General features: G+C 36.2%; 1 protein-coding gene across 2 annotated transcripts; it reads left to right on the top strand.

Moving 5' to 3' along the window:
* The first annotated feature begins 354 nt into the window (after window positions 1-354).
* LOC135471348 (uncharacterized) lies at window positions 355-18,892 on the top strand. 2 transcript variants are annotated; one of them, XM_064750552.1, is made up of 19 exons: window positions 355-578; window positions 2,139-2,205; window positions 2,469-2,690; window positions 4,326-4,576; window positions 5,265-5,450; window positions 7,057-7,186; window positions 8,444-8,521; window positions 8,850-8,989; window positions 9,689-9,727; window positions 10,228-11,061; window positions 11,436-11,489; window positions 12,056-12,151; window positions 12,732-12,824; window positions 13,321-13,416; window positions 14,846-14,935; window positions 15,282-15,392; window positions 16,326-16,385; window positions 17,396-17,485; window positions 18,705-18,892. In XM_064750552.1, the coding sequence occupies exons 1-19, from the start codon at window positions 369-371 to the stop codon at window positions 18,882-18,884; spliced, it is 3,027 nt and encodes a 1,008-aa protein (XP_064606622.1). In that variant the 5' UTR covers window positions 355-368; the 3' UTR covers window positions 18,885-18,892. The 2 variants fall into 2 exon arrangements, with proteins under 2 accessions (XP_064606622.1, XP_064606623.1); XM_064750553.1 differs by lacking the exon at window positions 17,396-17,485.
* Window positions 18,893-20,686: the final 1,794 nt, after the last annotated feature.

Here is a 20,686-nt window from a genome sequence, read left to right as displayed (position 1 = left end):
TGAATTGTGCACATCTACATTTTTCAGCTGCTAAGAGATCTTCATTCCCGAATCCTGGAGAGGAACTGGTATAAATGGGGACACCAGAGTTAGAAAATTAGGTCATTCCAGGCCAAGTTGTTTTAAACAAATCAAGTATTACAGATTGTTTATTCGGATTTTATGGATGAATGGCTTGCTTAATACATATTAGATGTGCCGGAGCGTGACAAGAGCATGCTAATTCCACGAGGTTAATCGTAGAAAGTTAACTTTATTCTCATGATGTATTGTACCACAAGGCCAACCACGTCGTGATCGCAGTGCATCCTGGGAGCTTTGATTCAAACTACAAAATGGCAGCCACCATGGACATTGGGCAACAACAGATGGACAGCGGAAAAACACAGAATTCACAAAGTTTTGTGTCAGTGGCAAGTAAAAACGACCACGATAGACAACATCATCTAAATGAAAAGACGATTTTATCTCCTGAGAGCGCCACCTCTGAACTAACAACACTGCTACAGCGTTCACGGAAAGAATTTTACAAAGACAGGAAAATCGTTGTGAGAAATGTCCCTCCTTGTTCTTATGAGGTAACTACTGTCAATCGAGTGGGGTGTCAGAATCAGCTCACATGGTGATTGAAAGATCATCAGATTCTCTTCGCTATGCTTTTTGTTCGACTTTATGCAGCTTGCGCTACAAGAAATCACCTTAACTAAGAAAGCAATCACCTTTTATCAAAGCAAAGGCAAACTATGGACTTTCATTCAGTGTCAGTGAGAGTGTATGTTATGGATTTTGCTACTGTGGGAATGTCAGAATAACCACTGATTCTCACTAGTTGTGGAGTGAGGTAATTTAACTCAATAAATGTACTCTCTTCATATTCTATATTTTTGATATTCATTCGGTCGGTAGACATATAACCGGTGACATGCTTTTCTGAATGCAAATCTTTTGGCTGATAAGCCAATAACCTGCGCAATCAACAGTCAGAAATAGTGCTAAATATCCACATTTGAGCACACTTTGGAGTTGTTTTCCAAGAAGACTTTCCCCCTTAAAGTGTAACATAAATTTTAAACTGTGAAACATACAAAAACAAACTTAATTGCTAGGGCATGCTGAAGGGAAGTCATTTTTTTTTTATTCTGTACACATCCTGTAACATCACGTCACAAGACATTATTGCTGTTGTCTTAGTTCGATATACATATGGTAGGAAAGTCCAAGGCATAATAGAATTAAGCAGTAATCTACTTTTTTTCCCACCATGCATCAGCCGTTTCTCAAACATTTGCTGCGCAGTAGGGAGACAAATAATACATTTATGCGCAGAAGCATCACATAATATGTTATAGACTAGCTAGAGGGAAGTTGCATACCTTAAGGTAATGGACTTCTGCTATTACACAAAAACTACCCTATGTCAATCCACAAAACATACAGATCCAAAAGGAGCGTAGAATAATGCATATTTCAGGTTGTCCAGAAATATATGACATGCTACAATTTAATTTACTTTCAGGTATATTTTTTGCATTAAGGAATGGTTCCCAAACCAAGAGAATGTTTTAATCAAATCTTGACATATGTATTTCTGGATAGCTTGAAATTAGCCTGAACGACTGGTCAATAGATTACTGTTTCTTTACTGATAACAATTGCTCATGTTGCAATCTGTAGCCAGGATGTTTTGTGTATTCTGAAAGTGACACCAACTACCCTAAGTGACCCAAAATTCCGCCCGCAAAAAGTACATTTTTTGAGGCAAATAAATGTGACAAAATATTTTTCTTGGTGTTGAAACTAAAGGAAAGAATTTTCCTGTACAATATCATCCCATGTTCCATGCAAAACCTCAAAACACCTTTCTTGGCTGACTTGGTTTTGTATAGGTGTATTACTACTATGAAGACTTCCAAGGTATACCTTCCCAGATCATTTCTGCCATCTTCCCTGGATACGCTCATAACATTTCAAAGATGAAACAGAACATGTGCAAAGCTGCTCTCAACTGGCTGTTCTGTGCATGTCCAAATAACTAGTGAAGACAGAAGATTTTTAACCGATTTTATGAATCGATAGTTCCAGCAAAACAGGAGTGATTCATGCAGTTTTCAATAAAATGTGTTTTTTTTATAATTCAGGAGGTGAAGGAATTTATGGGTGATCATCCAGTGAGCAACATCACCATTAGTAAGAAATCTAGGCATGGTAAGTATACCACATCTTAGGACCGTTGTTGTTCAAGTAATAGCATGTAATTTTGCATTAATTTTTAAAAGAATTATGTTTTTGAGTTGATGGTATACATGTTTAATTCAGATTTATTTCAACCACAAGAATTGCATTGAATGGTATGGTTGTACTAAAAACATTTACATGTATACATGTACCACGGCCCATTCAGAGATAATTTTCTCACATGACACGAGAGTCATTTTCCCTTGAACACAAATCAGTGTCTATTGTTTCAGCCATTGTCACGTTACAAGAGGGTGAAAAAGCCATAGAAATTGCCTCAGCATTGGATAAGAAGCATCTGCTCAACACAGAAGTGTCTGTATCTTTCTATCCAAGTGATCGACTTCTTTGTGTGGCTCACTTACCTAGTGATTTCACGGAGAGTAAATTTGAAGCTCTTGTATCCACATATGGCCCAGTTGAAAAGTCCTTCTTGATGAGAGATGAGTTTATAGGTAATGTCGGTACCAGTACCAGCTTGGCACTCATTGAAGTTGGCTTGTTGGAAGTTGTAGTTCTGTTGTTCCTTTGCACATTACTAATATGACTGTCACCTTTCTTGTTATGCCAGTGATCTAGTCCATGTAGTTAGATTTACAGTCTGAAAACTGGAAGCTTATTGTTTTTGTTTGAACTATTGCAATTTATTGTATTTATTTCTGTCTTCTTTATTCTGTCTCAGCTCAATTTTTCATATTAGACAAAAGCTGTTGGTGACATATGTAAGATGTTAGCTTTTATAAAAACTTATGCAAGACCTTATTTTGCCACCGTGTGCTGTGCCATCATGTTTCAGCATGCTTGTGCAGAACTACTGATCAGATTTAACTAAAACTTGATGTGCAGATATTGATAATAGAAAATAGTAGAATTATAGAAAATTTGAAAGTTCCATTTAATTGCAGATTCCAATTAGTCAAGTTGGATTCAGTTCTTCTTTTAATTAGATTAGCGCATTAACAGCTATTTTCATATCTTATAAATGACATTCTTAAGAGAATTCATTCTTTCAAACATTCTTTCTTCTAAAATCTAATTTTTTCAACTGGACAGCATTCCTAATAATTAAGTATTCTATTTAAATTGAGTCAAATACTGTAAATGCCTTTTTATTTGCGGTCATAAACTTTCGCAGATTTGGTAAGAAGACACTTGCAGGAATCAACTTTCACAGATCTTAACAGAATTTTTGGACAACTGATAAACGGAAATCACTTTTCAAGATAGAAATGTCAAGTAATAAAACGTCTCCAGCATTCAAGTAACATGTTATCATTTAAACTTGTTTGTACCTGTAAGATGTGACAAAAATTCCATACATTACAGTAACTTGATCAGACAAAGGAAGTTAATCCTCCTAAGCTTTTAATCTTTATAAGACGAAGCCCTTACCTGCTGTGTGAGCAAATATTCATGTCACTTACTCTGGGAGACGACAAAGGATTAGATGTTATGTAAATAAATCCCACTGTTTAATTCTCATGCAACAGCAGTGTGAGTGAAACTTTAAGTGAACTGTGACAGATTTGAGTAAATTTCTTAGAAATCGTCATTATGAAAAGGAAGTTTGAAGTGCGGAAACCCCAAAGCGATGTATCGGACACATTGGAAAGGTGATCCAACTGGAAATCAATTACGGTCGATAAAAAACACCCTCTCTCATCATATGTATATCGTATCACGTACACACGCCCAATACAAATTATCGATTTGTATGTCTTTAACCGCATCAATAAATCAACAACAAACACGACGTCGTAATGTGGCAATACTTAGACAGAGCTAAGCTTCCTTAAAATATCAAGATTAACTGACAATCAATTAAGCTGGATTTGTGAAAGCCTGAATACATTCGAATTATGTATTTCTAATTAAAGTGTTTGAAAAAGTGTTATACTGTAGTGCTTGTTAATGAATTTATAACTGTGACACATGCTACATTATTAAATTACTTACATGGGTTTTATATTCAACGGCAGAAATTATATCCGCGAATGTTAGTACCACGCAAATAAAAAAGCATCTGCAGTATCCAAGTTGGTTTAAATATACTTAAAGAAGGTTATAATGACTAAATGGCAATGTTGTAGGTGAGAGCAAAGGCTATGGGTTTGTTGAATATTGTGTGAATCGAGAGAAGTCCATACCTGCCAGAGAGGAACTTGACTGGAAAACTGTTGACCAGTCCACAATTCAGTGTGATTTTATCTGCGGAAATCAAGCAAACTACAATCAGCTGAATTCACGTTGCCTGTTGGTAGAAAATCTTCCTGAGGATTTTCGAGATGATTGTCATCTGCGAGATATTTTTAGCTTGTTTGCCAATCCAGCGTACTGTCGAGTAAGTTCTCATCGCTTTTTCTAGTGACTTAGCATAAAAATACAATGTCATGGTCAATATCTCCCTCCTCAATGTAATAGGGTGAGTGAGTGAGTGCTTGGGGTTTAACGTCGTACTCAACAATTTTTCAGTCATATGACGACGAAGGAATCATTAGGGTGCATGCACGTGTAATGTGCCTCCTTGTTGCAGGACGGATTTCCACCGCTCTTTTATTTAGTGCTGCATCACTGAGACGACTTACCGAAGGCAAGTAAGCTGCCCCGCCCGAGCCATTATACTGATACGGGTCAACCAGTCGTTGCACTATCCCCTTCATGCTGAACGCCAAGCGAGGAAGTTACAACTTCCTCTTTTAAAGTCTTAGGTGTGACTCGACCAAGGATTGATCCTGGATCTACCGGTCCCGAAGCGGACGCTCTACAATGTAATAGGCTTTCAGTACACAGTTAAGATATGTTTCAGCAGGATTTCATTTTCTCTGTTGTATGCCATATCCAGGTTTATTTGTCACTGTGGGAAGGGTTAGGTTTATCAGTGACTAAGAAAATGGCTTGGCACACCGCCCAGCAAATCTTTGAAGCAGAACAAAGTGGCCTGGGTTCAAATAAATGACATCGATAGTACTTGTTGCTTTAGACAGTTCAACTGTTTAGTCAGAGACTTGTCTAATTCTTTATCTTCACAGATTCTTGTCAAAGACAATGAAACATCATTAGGAATAGCTATTGTTGAGTATACCGACCACGATGTGGCCTCACAAACTCGTCACCATCTTGATGGATCAAGAGTGAAGGGATCACCTATTTCCATATCCTATTGTCTTGTAGGAAAGACTGCCATTGATATTTATAATCGCTTCATTTCTCGAAAGGTTAGTATGTGTTTATAATTTTTTTAAGAATAATTTTTGTCTTAAAATAGTGAAGAATTATCGGAGTGGTTAAACGAGGAATATTTAACTGGTTTCTTCTGCAGAACTAAGGTTGATAATGAATCTTTAAACCCCTTATAATCTACTGCAGTTGGATAACACGGCAATAAGCTCAATTAGCATTTCAGGAGTCTAGCGAGCTCATGCAGATACAAGCAAGACAAAGTGTGGGCTGTCACAAACTAACACAGGTCAAAAGTGATTTCAAGGTTGTTCCTAAACTGAAAATTTATCTACCTGTCGGCTCAACACCATAAGCACCTAACATACCGTAACTCAACATCAAAGCCTTGCGCCTACTCATATGAGAACTTGAGAACTGTGTGATGGGCAGCACAGCTATACAGGTGATAGGTTGAGTTAGAGAGCTATGATCTGCTTAGTTTGTGTAAACACCTATCAGCCACTCCCATAGGCGGCGTTCTCAGAAAGTTAAATACCTGGGTGTTGGATCGGGGATGTTCGAGATCGCACGAAATTATAGAAAAAATACGGTAAAATCACGTCTCTTAGCCCCGGTAGTATGAGAGCCCCCACCTTGTCTTGCCTAAATCTGTATGAAATTTGGAGACTCCTGAAATGTTGATTGGGCTTATAGTGAACATTGTCACTCATCACTATTAACATCCAACAGTGGCAACATCTTGCAGGCCTTAGGAATATTCAGCTTTCAACCATTATAATGAGTTTCCCAGTTCATCAACATTTTTCGAACCACTAATATATCTAATTTCAGAGACATCTATATTGTTATATTCTATGCTTGAAATTCACGAGATGGCAGTGAAAACCAGCCTTGAACAGGAAGTTTATAGATTCCGCCACTCTCACCACTTGTGGGCCCTTGGGGACACTAAGCGATTGAATATGCTAGTGTGGCCATTCGTGCAATCAATTGTCTTCCACCAATGTAGTGTGCATGCATATATGCCACATGTGGATAAGTTCACTGTTGATTTTCTCCGGATATTCCTCCACAGTAGTAATCTGCCATGGTATAAGCGAAGAGTATAAGGTTGGCACTAAACAACAGTCAAAGAAATAAATGTGTTTGAAATTACTGTGGACATGGTGAGAAGTATGTGAATTTTCAGTTTGATTTCACTCTCTCCTTGCAAGATAGGAAATAGAAAACAATCCCAGTCTTCTGAAGTGTGTGTATTTAGGTAGAGCCATATATACTATATTTCTTCAACCTTTTCACATGTTTGCAAGGTGTTTATTCAAGCATATTCTGAACACATTAGTCTGTGTTGACTGATAAAATTTACCTTTTGTGAAGCCCTGAAACTGGCCAATCCAACCAATGTTGTTTTGTCTCCAAAATAAAGCTAAAAATGAGCATAAATTGAACTGAAAGTTGCTTATTCATATGCGAAAAGGTTGAGATTTAGGATACTCTACATTTTTAATTGAATTTCAGGCATTTAAACATATCCTCATGCCTGGAGTAAAATTTTAGTTTATTGATTTAGATGGTCCTTGCTCTGCTGAAAATGCAAAGGATTTATGATTAACTTTGAGGAATCATTTTTGTATCATTCAGGAGGCTTCCACAACAAAGGGAGTTACAGGCAGTACGCACAAGTCCGGTCTGCTACCAAACCCTGTTTTTCTGAATGAGACGCTTGTTAATTCCCCGTTGATGAAATCCCTCACATTCAGACAACCACGTTGTAAGTGTAAAGTTGAATTGCTCTTTTATAACAAAGATATTCTGTATACATATATACCTGTTTTAACAGAAATGCATCTATTTATGAAAGGTTCATAAGGGATAGATTTGTGATGGATTTTCTTGGTGCATGCACTTCATGTGCTGCAAATTTCACGTTGTACTAAAATCTTTTGAGAATTTGGGCTGGAAATGTGTCTTCATTGTATAGCATTATCTTACTTTATCTTGTAATTATACTCTTATCTGAACTTCATTGTTATCGTACCATTTCCCTTTACAAACTTTTGCGCTGTATATATCTTGTTTGATTCAAACAAGACTATTAAAGAGACTATACTGGAGACTTTTGGCATCAGTCAGCACAAATCTATTCCAATCAAGGGCTATTACTTTAGAATAGTAGGAACAATTACCCTGCACAAAATATCAGCCTCGTCTGTGCATTTGTTATTGTTCAAAAGTGGCAATAAAATTGCTAAAAGTGTATTGTTTTTAAACCTGAGAATCATACTATATGAGTCTGCTAAAAGGTAGTAATTTCGTCTATTGTTGTCAAATTTTATTTAATTAGCAGATGTGGATTTTCTCCATAAATACCCAGTTTATTCTCTGCAATGCAATTTAAAATCAGATCATATGCAAACTACTGAGCGTTTAAACAATGGCTTGCATTGATACTGATATATTCTGTTGTCCCACATGAGTGAAAGCTGGAAGAGTATTATCACTATTGTAATTCTTCAACCTTTTCACTTGTTTGCAAGGTGTTTATTCATAATCTGAAGGCGTTATACTGTGTAGACTGATAAAATTATACTTTTTGTGAAGTCCTGAAAGTGGACAATCCAGCCAATGAAGTTTTATTTCCAAAATCAAATTAAAAATGTGCATAAATTGCACTGAAAAATGCTCTTTCATATGTGAAAAGGTTGAGGAATTAAGGTACCTGCGAATCACTTTTAAGAGATCTTTTAAGAGAATTTTACTTGGTAGAAGTTGCATCACCTGGTTTGTTGCAGCCCATAATATGACATGGTGTTTGATAGGTAGAATTGAGTCGCTCTTATTAGAGCAGATTTATTGTCATGAAATTTAGAAATTGTTAGAACTTCATTGTTACCTTTTGTGTAGATGTAGATCAGATTTAAATTGAGTGAAACTTTAATATTTACTAAAAATTAACAATCAATTCAGAATTTTGATTAACTCTATTTCTGATGCCTTTGTCAATCAAATTCTTGTTTACTGTTTTCAGTGATGCCAAAGCTGCAGAGAGCTCTGAAGGAGCTTCAGACTGGCTACACTCACCAGATCCACGGGACAAACAGACAGGGTAAGTAAAAAAGCCAAACAGTCATGTAATAGCTCGTGAAAGTTAAAAAGAAAAATGCGCCCATGCTTAAAAAGTTAAAATCAATGTTGTTATTATTTTCTTCAAGAAAGAAAAAAGATGATTCTGTCCATGATGCTGCAGAACACCCATTGTAGACCCATGAATGTAAAGCTATCTTCGCAAACTGTAGCAGTCATATGCATTGTCCTCATTTCAAAATCTTCACATTCGTGTTAAAGTTCAGTACAAACTGTTACAGAGTTACTAGTTAATGGTATTGGCAGGTATTACACACCCAACTACAGATGGTTTTTGTGTGTGTGTACAGGTTTATTAGGCCCTGCCCCTTCTATGATGAATCCCCTGATGAACCCCAATCTGCAGCTGGGACTTGCTACTATGTTAGCTCTACAACTACACAGTCAAGCAGACTTGCCCATTCAGGCAAACCCCAGTACCTCAGATGCTGTAAGTACTATTTGCAAGATAATCTTTCCAACTTAATTTAGTCCTACTTTAGAATTTAGAACCATTATACTGTCTTAAGCCAGTGGTTTTTTATGTACATCAGAAACATAAATATGGCTAAGTACATGTTTTAATGACAAAGTCCTTAACATTTAAACGTAATGTCCAAGGTGTCTTATTTGATGGCTGATAAAAAAGAACTGCTTCCTGCAAAGTCTTGGGAAATCTGAAAGGGAAACTAATTTCAGTGGTGCTGTCTTTAAGGGTGATGTTCAATGGGAGACAATGATTTACCTCCCCTGAATGCACATAAACTAGAAAAGTATCTGAGCAGAGCATTCATAGTTTTACAATTCATCATCACACAATATGTACTTCAAACAGATGTTATTTCGCTGCATGTAAAGTGTAGGTGTTACAGTTTATATCTGATTGTTCTAAAAACTAGAAAGGTTTTGGAATGGGAAACATCTGAAAGTCAAGTTAAATTAGAAGTAGGCCTAAATATACAGGCTAATTTAGCTGCTGCTCCTCTCCTTGACTACAAATATACTGCCTTTAATTTCAAGATTGTTCCCAGGGGTATGTTAAAAAATGCCTTTAAAAAAAGTATGTGATATGACAGTCTTGAAGGAATTATTTTTTTATTAGGCATTTATCCATACTTTGTATTAATATGAATTTCTGTATTTATCACAGTTACATTTGCTGACTCTACTCCAGCCTTCCATGACACAGGTGGGTATCATTGTTAATGCATCAGCCTTGATATCCTGTACTGTCAAATTAAGCAGCGAAAAGACTGAACTGTTTAACTCATTAATGCTCCAAATTTTTGTAAATTTAAATGATAAGATCATTATAATATTGATTACTGTGATGTGGCACCCAAGTTCTTGCTTGAAACGTATTTGAATTTTAAGTACACACATTTTGCATATTGCGTAGCAAATTTCATATAACCGAATATAGTTTCTGACCTCTGAATTATAACAAAGATGGACTTGTTTTTTAGTGGCTTTTAATCATTTGGCTGACAAATGTTACCCAATTAAAATGGCGAAACTACTTAGTTTCTTGGTACGTTTATTATGTCTAGGGCTGTTAGCTTTTGAATTCAACAAGGTATTCGTCATATTTAGAACTGCAGTTGTTAGAAATTAAATACCGTCACTTTCCCAGAACTGTGCTTGACTTCTGAGCTTTTGCAGTGAGTAGTATTTTGTTTTCTGCTGTAGAAGGGCATGTCTGGAACAAAGCCATCTCTGCTTGGTGATCCATTCACAGCTCAGGCTAGAATTCTTGTTCAGAACCTCATGTCACAGCTAAATGGAAACACAGAAAGTCAAAGGTCAGCTGGTGGCAGCTGTGATGAGAATCAGTTGTCATCATCATGGGAACACCAGAGCAGTTTTACTGAAGGAAGCCTGAAGAATGTAAACATGAACTCCTTAGTAAATCTGGGGCAAATTGTGGCAGCAATTCAGCATAATCGCCCTTCAGCTCCACCATCAGTACCAGGTGCTTACAGTCAGGTAAAACCAAGGAACAGTCTGCTGGGTGATGCTTCAAACTATTTTGGCAGCAATGAAGCAAATAACGGAAATAGGTCTTGGGAGAAACAGATGCATCAAGTGTTAAAGTCACAATTAATCGGTGAAAGAACTAACACAACAGAAGACTGTAAAGAGAACTTCCTGCGTAATTTACAAACACTGGCTTCGCAGTATTCTGGAAGTAAGGGTTTTATGCCAGCGACCAATGCTAACAACAGCATGGCATATGCTAATAACAGTACTGTGTCCAACGGAAACAGTTTACTTGGAAATTACAGCAATTCCACACCACCATTTCATATTGGACAGAATAACAACAACACAAATGTGGATCATTGTCAGAATAATAACGTTCCTGCTTTCACTCAGAATGATCAGTGTGTAGACTTGATTGGCAGTGAACAGGGGAATGGCGTCCACAACTTTCATCATCAAAAGTCAGCCTTGTTACCTGAACCAGGACTTAGTAATCCTCCTGTATATAAGACCTGTCAAATCAACAACTACACTCAACAGGTAAGACTTTTTGAAATAGTTTATATAAATTGTTATGAAGTTTTCAGTTGTGATACAACATGTGATGGTGTAATTATGCATAGTTCAAGGGGGTTGAAAATGAGGTACCCAGGGCATCAACTTTGATCAGTCTGCTTATTGAGATGTGCTGAACGCTTAAGTTTATTTCACTATAGCCACATTTAATATGATATTTTGTATAATGAGGAAATGCAATCTTAAATCTTACAAGTTGAATCAGTGGATTAGTAGACTTCTGAATTTAGAACTGCAATACGTGTATGACCAGCCTCCATTCACCATAAGTGTCAAAATGTCCATTATATGAATACTTTGGGTGGAAAGTTAAGTGTTCTTCTTCTATTTGTTTTCAGACAGCAAGTGGCAAAGTCCACAAAGCCCATCCCTTGTTACCAGCACCCTTCCAGGTATCCAGTTTGCATAACATCAATTAACTACTCACAAAACATGTACATGAGTGCCAAAATCCCGGGATATGTTTTTTTGTGTATAATGCCCTGAAAAAAAAATTGGGCTCAGAACAAAGGCAATTGCATGAACAACCAAGTTTTCTATGGCGGTGCTCTTTAACCAGAGCTGTGCACCACCCACAACTTTTCTTATTTGCATTTTTAACTCCTTCGAAGAGGACTGTGAATAACAGCGCCACCTAGCAAATGTTTTTTGTTTTTTGTGATAACAACACAAAACAATTTTTCCTGCATGCATCAGAGAAAGAGTGTGTTTAGCCCCCTGCAGACTCAAGTACTATAACCTCATGTCTAGGATTCTACCAAACAGGTGGATTTCATAGTAATGGTGGACAGAGTATGAAAAGTAACCTCTTGTGTTAATATTGGGTTAGATTCTTTGTGATTGAGTGACGACCATGTGCATGCAGCTGAGTTGAGAAGGGTTGCATCAAGATTTGTGCAGAATTTGTCATGAGGTGTTCTGTTAATATCTGCATAGTTTCTTCTTTTCACTTTTGTAGACACCCAGCAGTACTGTACAGAAACCACCTCCATTGCTACCAGCACCATTCCAGATGTCAGGCTCACAAAACATCCACAGTCTTGTCACTAACAATGTAAATGTGTTTTCTGTGGCTCAAAATTTGTCTGCTTAGCACAGTTCAAGAATGTAAAATTAACAGTTCTTTCACGTAAATAATGTCCATTGGCTGGAGTATTACCAGTATGTGATACATGCGATGGGTACATAAAGTATTACAGTGGCAATGGGCAGCTTTATATCATCACAGTTAGTTTGACATGGTGTACATGTATATGAATGCATTGAAAAGATTTATATAGAATAGTTCATGTGTGGTGGACAGACATGTGAATTGTGTATAGCGTCACAGCAGACAAAGAGCAGTCAGCAAGTTTTGGGTAAATAAAGTGTTATACAGATGTGGATGCTGTGAGTGCAAGTCTAGCCAGCAACCTGTGGAAGGTTGTGGGTTTCGCCAGGTTCTGTACACTTTCCTCCCACCATAATGCTTGCTGCCGTCATATAAGTGAAATGCTTTGCTGTGTAAAACAGCAATCAAATAAATAAATAAGTAAATGGAATCATACTTGCATTTGATTCATTAACAAAAGGTTTTATTTAAAGGTTGCCAAGATAATCAGATTTTATGTCATGTTGTTTTCTTATTTTCATAGACATCCAGCAGCACTGTCCAGAAACCACCTCCATTATTGCCTTCACCATTCCAGATGTTAAGGTCACAAAACTGCGAACAAGTCAATAAAAATGTAAGCATATGGTTGCATAATGAAATAATCTTAGGAAATAGTTACCTCTCAGACTACCTTAATGAAAAAGTTGTAGTTGGCATTGTCTGCCTGTGCATTACTGTTTTGGCATTAACATTATATCTACAGATCAGCTTCACTTAAGGCTTTCAAGGTTATTTATCTTTTAGTGGCCAAGAAGCTTCAAGCAGAACTGAAAATGGATTCTACTTTCCTTTTTGTTATCCTAGTGTATGGGTTTTTCATGGTTCCAACACCCTATATACAGAACGGCTTCACATAGAGATTTTAAACTTGAGGTGCTGTTATACCTAGGCTTACATGCCTGTTGAAACTGTATCCTGACCAGTGCATTTTGATGTTCAGAAATCTTGTTTGCTTGTAAAGTTGTAGGATTTTTAAATAAACAAAATGTTTGAGTGATGTACATGATTGTGTTCTTAGCTGGGCCTACCTAAAGTTAAGTATGGCTTTACTTTGTTTACTTTATATATAGGCACTGGTCACCTGTATCCAAAAGCGTCCTCCATTGTTACCCACAATCTTTCAAGGATCTGGTTCACAAAATGTCAGCAGTTTAGTCAGTAACACAGTAAGTACTAGTATCATACTATACCGCTCCCTTTATTTGATGAAAAGCACAGCAAAAGATTTACTGCATGAAGTTCCCTTTATGATGTCAAGAAGATTGCACATCCTAAGCTGTGACGTAGCATTCACTCCATGAAGTGATATAAGATAACACAGGACTACTGCATAAGACATCATTTTGAGATCGTTTGCAATGATTTAGTTAGGTAAAGCGGAGGGGCGAATTCACACAGTGTTGTGGCATCATTTATGTATCATTCATGGTCCACCACAGACATCAAATTAGTTGATTTACAAGCCGTGTAATGTTCAACGACAGTATCACAAATTATGTCAGACAGCAGCATACTGTCTTGGCCCAAACCGCATTCTTTTCCTCAGTAGACACTAGACCTACTAAGACACGATGTTCAAATTATACAAATACATTTTTTGTTGGTCATTTTACCGTTTATTCATCAGTTTCTAAATAACAAATGTCAAGGTCACTGAAAAATTCATTAGGGATGCTGAAGGTTGAAGGGAATTAGAAGACAGCATCTCACCAGACAATGCGTAAAATTAATTAAATTTTATGATATCATTTCTTGAGTATATGAGAATTGAGGAATTGAAATTTTTCGCCTGTCTTTCTTGCATAGATGGGATGATTTTTTTCTGTTTCTGATATAAAATACAGTAAAATTATCGAAACGCTGTGTTCAAACCAGAGTGCTTTCTCTGATGTCCGCGATATCTAGGTCAGCACCGCTTTCATCTTAGAAGCCACTCTCACACAACTGAAGCATAAAACTCAGTGACAGTTGAATGCCTAGATCAGCCTCAGTGGCGCTTAGATTTATTTATATTTGTTTCAAAATTGAGCATGAGTCTAGTTGTACAACAATCCTATTGTAATTTTGTAAATATTTAATAGGGGTCAAACTCACCAGCACAACCACTCCGGAGGCTACAACTTGAACCAGGAATACCCTGAGGCCGTGCATGTGCAGGCTACTTAAAATTAAGTGTAAATCATATAGCAGGCTTACTGTATCAACAGTTCAAGCAGTAGAAGAAATATCTTGCCAGTATGTCCTTTTTCTGAGAAAGCTATTTATCACTTGGACCTTCATCGCCCAAGTCCACAACTTTTATTTGCTATAAGCTGCGGCTTTGACTATAATACGGAAAATATCCTAGGCGCTAGAGAGCTAGAGTAAAGGTGACGTCACCTGGCTGTCAGTAAGGGAGACGTGCTGAAACTGTATCAAGACGAAGTTTCACTAGACTTTTACAGGGTTGAAAAAAAAATCTAAAAAAATATTTAATGCCAGTTTAAGATACCTTGAATAGTAGTCTTTAAGTTGACATAAACATTATTCAGGTATTGTCTTCCACTTTAAACATTACTATATAGTGCATAAATGTGTGTATTTATCTTGTTACAGACGAACTCCAATAACTTCTCAAAACAACAGCCCTTGTTACCTGATCCATACAGTAATCTCTTTGAACAACTGGGTCACCATGGTAACAAGGTAAATATTTATAAAGATACATGAAGATGCATGCTTAATGTCAAGTGTAGATAGTATGATGTCTACTGTATCTAAATGTATTTTTTTATGTAAATCTAAACATTTCTTTTATCTTGATTAAAGATTTTGAAATATTTTGAGAAAGAAATTAATGCAAAACACTACATGTATGTGTATGTCCAGAAGTGTGTCCTAATATCAGTAGCAATATTAAAGAAACAGTTTGAAATAAAACATTGTCTTTTTTAATGCAAATTTGAACAATCTTCTATTGCCATTCAATGTACTTCTAATTTGAACTTTGTGCCTGTAAAACCTAAACTGTTGTGGTTATATTGATTTTTAGACAAATGTAGTTGATAACGTCACCAAACCACAGCCATTGCTCCCAAACCCAATGTCCCATTCGAATTCCTACAACAGCTCCTCACTGGGCATAGGTTCTCATAGTTTTCAGGTAAAGTAGCCAGAGTTTACGTTATTCCTCTTTAATTTGTTGCATTTTTAAAGAGCAAGTTTCAACAATTATGTTAAATCACCCAAAATTTTTCTCAAAAAACAGCATTTTGTATTGGGAAATGCAGTACAAATAATACTTTTGGTTCTGAAATTTACATTTTCTCAGTTGAATATCAGTTTACCTGCCAAGCTAACCTCAAAACACCTTCCTAAGATAAACAGAACTCTTAGATTCTGGAAAGATTCTGGCTAAATGGGTGAAATTTTAGGTTGCTCGCCATTCAAACGTATAAAAGTATAGGTTTACACTGTGTATATAGATAGTTTCAGTATAATTTGCTTGTGGTGAAATGACACTAAAAACATTTGAGAGTATAGTGTTATATGAAGCTAAATGTCGACTGGGGGTTATACCCAAAACTTGCAAATCATGCTGTAATATTAGAGTCTCAAATTTATTCTTTTATATATTTGAATGTAGGAAAAGTCCAACTGTATCATGTGACCTGTCAAAAATGCTAGGCACATTCACTATAACATGGGCCTCTGAAAAAAAGTGTCATAAGAAGTAATTGAGAGCAGATGAGTGATAAAGAAGATAGAGAATCTGAATGTTGTGAACTTTGGAAGTTCCTAAGGGACAGAGATGTCATTTCTGTCTCTCGAAAAGGGAGAGACAGATAAAGTAGTAAAGTAAAGTAATGGCAAAATGGTTGCCTAACATTTTCAACATTCCCATGACACAGTAGATTGAGGGAACCAATTAAGGACTGTCACAATCCTTATCATTTAACCGCTTCTCTTTCAACACAAAGGCTTTGGAGGTGAGGTAGCTTTTAAATTCAGTTATTGAACACATGATACTTATTGAAATCTTATTTTGGTAGCAATCATATTTTTAGCTAATTCAGAATGCTTCATTATTTTTCAGTCCAGCAAGATGGAGAACTCCATGAAGCAGCAAGCATTACTTCCAGACCCTGTCCCACATGTTAGTAAGCTTTATTATTTATACGTCAGGATATCCTTTGCTGATGAAGTGTTACTTCACATTATAGATATCATTTTGTTATTACATTTTAATGTGCCATAACTTTGAAAAGAAATATTTTGTTTTATGATGTTCAATCAGAACTCAGCATACTTTATAGTACAAGTAAAGTAAACTTTATATGGATCAGGGTGCAGCTGTTCAAAAATGTAATACAAGTTAAGCTTAAGTATTAACTTTAGTGCAGACTAGTCCAATTGGTTTTGTATTAGAACAAGACCAGTATTAAGATTTAAGCCTAGCTTAACGTTTTGTACACTTTTAAGCAACTGGCCTCAGAATTTTATACAGATTATACAAGTCATCATGTATGACAACAAACTATATTTACAAGACTGTGATGGCCTACAGCTAAAAACAATGCTTAACTTAACCAAGATAGTCAAAATATGAATTATAAGTAGAATATTGCACAGTGAAGCCTAAATACCATAAATAATGTTATGAAAGGTTAATAAAGGTTAACGATGTCTTTTAATCACATATATGTAAGATCATGGCAGCTACATATATGACAGAGACAGCATTATCTGTGTGTGGAAGCCAAACTGCTTCGGATAGTTTTTTCTAATTTGATATACATGCTAACCTTTTGCTAAACAATATCCCTGCTGAAAATGGGATCACTGACAGCAGAGTATCTAGAGACATGAGCAAAATTTAAAACTGTTTCAGATGCTTTAAATTGGTAGTTAGTCAGTACCTATGCTGAATAAGAACTCTGTTGAAGACATGGTTGTTTCAAGTTTATCTTTGATCAATCAAATATTTACTTATGGAAAAAAGAAGTTGAGTAAAATTTGGATAATCCTTCATGTAGTATTATAACACTGCACATTGTGTAGTAATAGCAAATTTGTAGCCCCGCTGTACAGGTATTTCTGCTGCACTTAGTACATCATACTAATGCTGCCAATGGTGCTAAATGTGTCACAATCACTTCTTCGCAGAGTCTACAGGGTGAACTATTTTCTCCGCATAAGGGTCCTACTAGTCGCCAAGCCATAGGCACTGTGGGCTCCAAAACTTCTGGCCTTTTGGTATGCAATTTAGTTTTTAGATATTGATCTAGATAAGTTCAGTAATTCAGCATTTCTGCCGTTAACAATTGTTTTGGATGTGTAAGGTTCATACATGTCGCTGGCAATTTAAAATGAGGGAAATGAGTCCTGTTTCAAAATCTTCTGTGTTGTCTAAACCACTCCTAGAACAATGCTATGTCTCCCTCCAAAGTGAATAGGTGATCATCATCGCCCAAAAGCTATTTTATTGCTTCTGTCTGTTTCTATATATGGTTTCATACCTCTTAGACAACAACTGTATGAAATAAAAAAAATTTTAACATGGCAAAGCAAATTGTTATCCTAAATGTGTGGAGTTAAGATTGATTTCTGGTAATTAAGTTAGATTAACTGGTTAATTGTTATTGTCTTCTAGATAATGTGACAAGCCTTTTTAGCTTGCCGTACCCAAGGGTCGTTCAATAACAAAGAAAGCAATGTTAAACAAAATGTTAAGGGAGGTATATTAAAAAGTACTGCCAGTATTGAGATCAGGGTTTGCACATATGTAGAGTTCAATAATATGAGGGGGATAATCCGTTGTTGATTCAGTGTGTACATATTAAATATTATAAATTACTGAATTCCTGACATAGTGCATTGTGCAGACCAAAAATTATATGGTCTGCAAAATAATCAGGTTTAGCTGATATACAATTGTACAAAGAGCAATATTTCTTTTGTCCCTCATTTATAAACTAAATATTGATATGTGACTGCTGTATATGTATACATTTATACACTATAAAATTAGATAAATTTCACCCTTTTTGTTATTTCCACATCTTTAATAGTAAGGAGTTGAGTAAAACTTCCTACATGTCCTTCCATGCTGTTAAGACAAGATTCTCAAAGAGTATGACCAAAACTCCATCCTCAACAAATTTCACCACTAAAGTTTAAACTTACATTGCAATTTGAAAAGATGATGTATGTCATTTAAAGACTAGAACATATTGTTTATCTATGTGCACATTTGAACTTAACAAAAACTATAAAATAAAATGCCCAGAATTTGGGATGCTCAGAGTTCATACATGTATGTGGTTCATTAGCTCTTGTTAACAGTGTTTCCAAAGTGGCATGGTTAGGACGTTACATGTACAAATGTGTCCCTTGTAACTTAGAGAGCTGGGGGAGGTGTGTGTCTGGGGTTTCATGGTTAGCCAAGCTTCATGTTGAAATTTCACTCTTACAGGCTACACCCATTGGAAAAAAGCGTACATACAGCAGTTTGTTGCCAGCACCTGAGGTCAGCCCAGATGGAAACTACATAGGGCAGCACTCTCAGGGCATTGGAGGCCATTATGCAGACTCTTATTCAGCCAAACGACGAAGGAATAACTCATGGCAGCCACACTCTCTTTTCAAATCATGACCGTAAACTGTGATTTTTCATTATTCTCTGGCAAAAGCATATATCATTTTTCAGGTTATGCGGTGGTAAAACATCTTTTTGTGGTACACATACATTGTATATAAACATGACACATATTGTGTATGCAATTGTACGTATCCTGCAACTAGTCCTTTGTTTTCCATTTTGAAATATGTTGCATTTATGTGGAATTTCAACATATTGTTTCGCAGGGAGAGATGAATTATTGCTAAAGTTGAACTCTGGCATTATTATGTAAAAGGTTCTTATTCATTTTTCCTGTTGTCTCAAGATTAACACATTTTATCTTCCAACCAATAGAAAGGAATTATTAGGAGTAATTCAGTATGAGTGGTCACATTCTTGACATAGCAGTAAGCTGTGAAACCACTGTTATGGCTGTGGGAAATGGAGGTGATCTATCAAGTATGTGTAGTAAGGTGTTCTTATAGGTCAGGTTACTTAAAAGGGAGACCAGAATTACAAGTGAAAGGCTTTGATTTGAGGTAGTGTTATAGAAAAAGGCTATCTTGACATAATAGTAGAACTTACAAGTATGGATAAAATTGAAATATACCTTGTGCACAAGTATCTGTAGCATTAGAGTCCACTTTACCATGTCACACCATTCACTTTAGTATCAGGTTACATGCTCGCGCTACACCATGGACTTGTTTTGGTGACATGCTGTTGCTACACCATTGACTAATTGCTATACCATTGACTTATGCTGATGGCATGCTATTACTACACCATTGACTTATTCTGGTCACAAGGTGTTGCTTCACCGTTGACTTATTCTGGTGACCTCCTCTTGCTGCAACACTGACTTATTGTGGTGACAGACCTACCAGTTCATAGTTTTCTCAAATGCTACATGGTTTATGCATATTGATAATTATGCATATGGAAATTTCTAAATTTTGTTGTGATCTTCATAAATTTAGAAGAATATATGAGTAAGGTGCCAGGGGGAAGAATTGAGATTGATTAATTGAAATTGGCTTGTACCATGTTAAGAGTATTAAAGAATTACATTGTTGAGGAAGTATTTTTTGCATTCTGTGTTACATATATAATCTTGAATGGTTTCTTAGTATACTAGGAGAAGCATTGATCCTTCAAATGGCTTTTCTGAGTATGGCTTATCATGTTTTGTTGTCATTATGAGAATGAAAAAAAAAAATTTTGCTGTGTACTTTGCTCATTGCATGAGATTTATGAACAGAAAGGGTCTGTAAGTGTTAAAAAAGTTGTATCTTGAGGCATGAAAGTCTAATTTATTTTACATTAGTGCTGAGGTAAGTTTAACAAAATTGTTACCACTTTTCATATTGTTTTGCCCTCAAGGCTATGCATCTAGTCTGTTCAGTGTCAACAAGCAAAAAACATACTTTATCGTCTTCACAACCCAATTATTATTGCTATATTTGACCTATAATTATAAAAAAGTTTCATGATTCTGAGAGTTTTCTTTAACTTAAGGGTGTTCTTAAGGGTCCTTTGGAAGGACAATGATTTCCTCCTTGAAAAAAGTAGTATTTTTATTAAATTTATTTGCCGCTGTACATGCACTTTTGGGTGAATTCTTTCCACTGGAGAGTCATACAAAAGAAGCCTTAACCAAAATATTTTGTTACAAAAGTAGTAACAATGGTATCTTGATATTGCAGAATGAATCAGGACTGCGCTTGAACAATAAGCCAGTGCTTGCTTAAACCAAAATTAGCTCAACACTATCTTGATATTTTCAAGAATGAGAATGTGCACAGGCACTTTTCATTAAATGTGTTGATTGCCAG

This window comes from Liolophura sinensis, chromosome 7, assembly GCF_032854445.1.
Source record: "Liolophura sinensis isolate JHLJ2023 chromosome 7, CUHK_Ljap_v2, whole genome shotgun sequence".
Classification (NCBI taxonomy): Eukaryota; Metazoa; Mollusca; class Polyplacophora; order Chitonida; family Chitonidae; genus Liolophura; species Liolophura sinensis.
The sequence above is the reverse complement of the archived record's forward strand: the minus strand, read 5'-3'. Positions and strand labels throughout refer to the sequence as shown.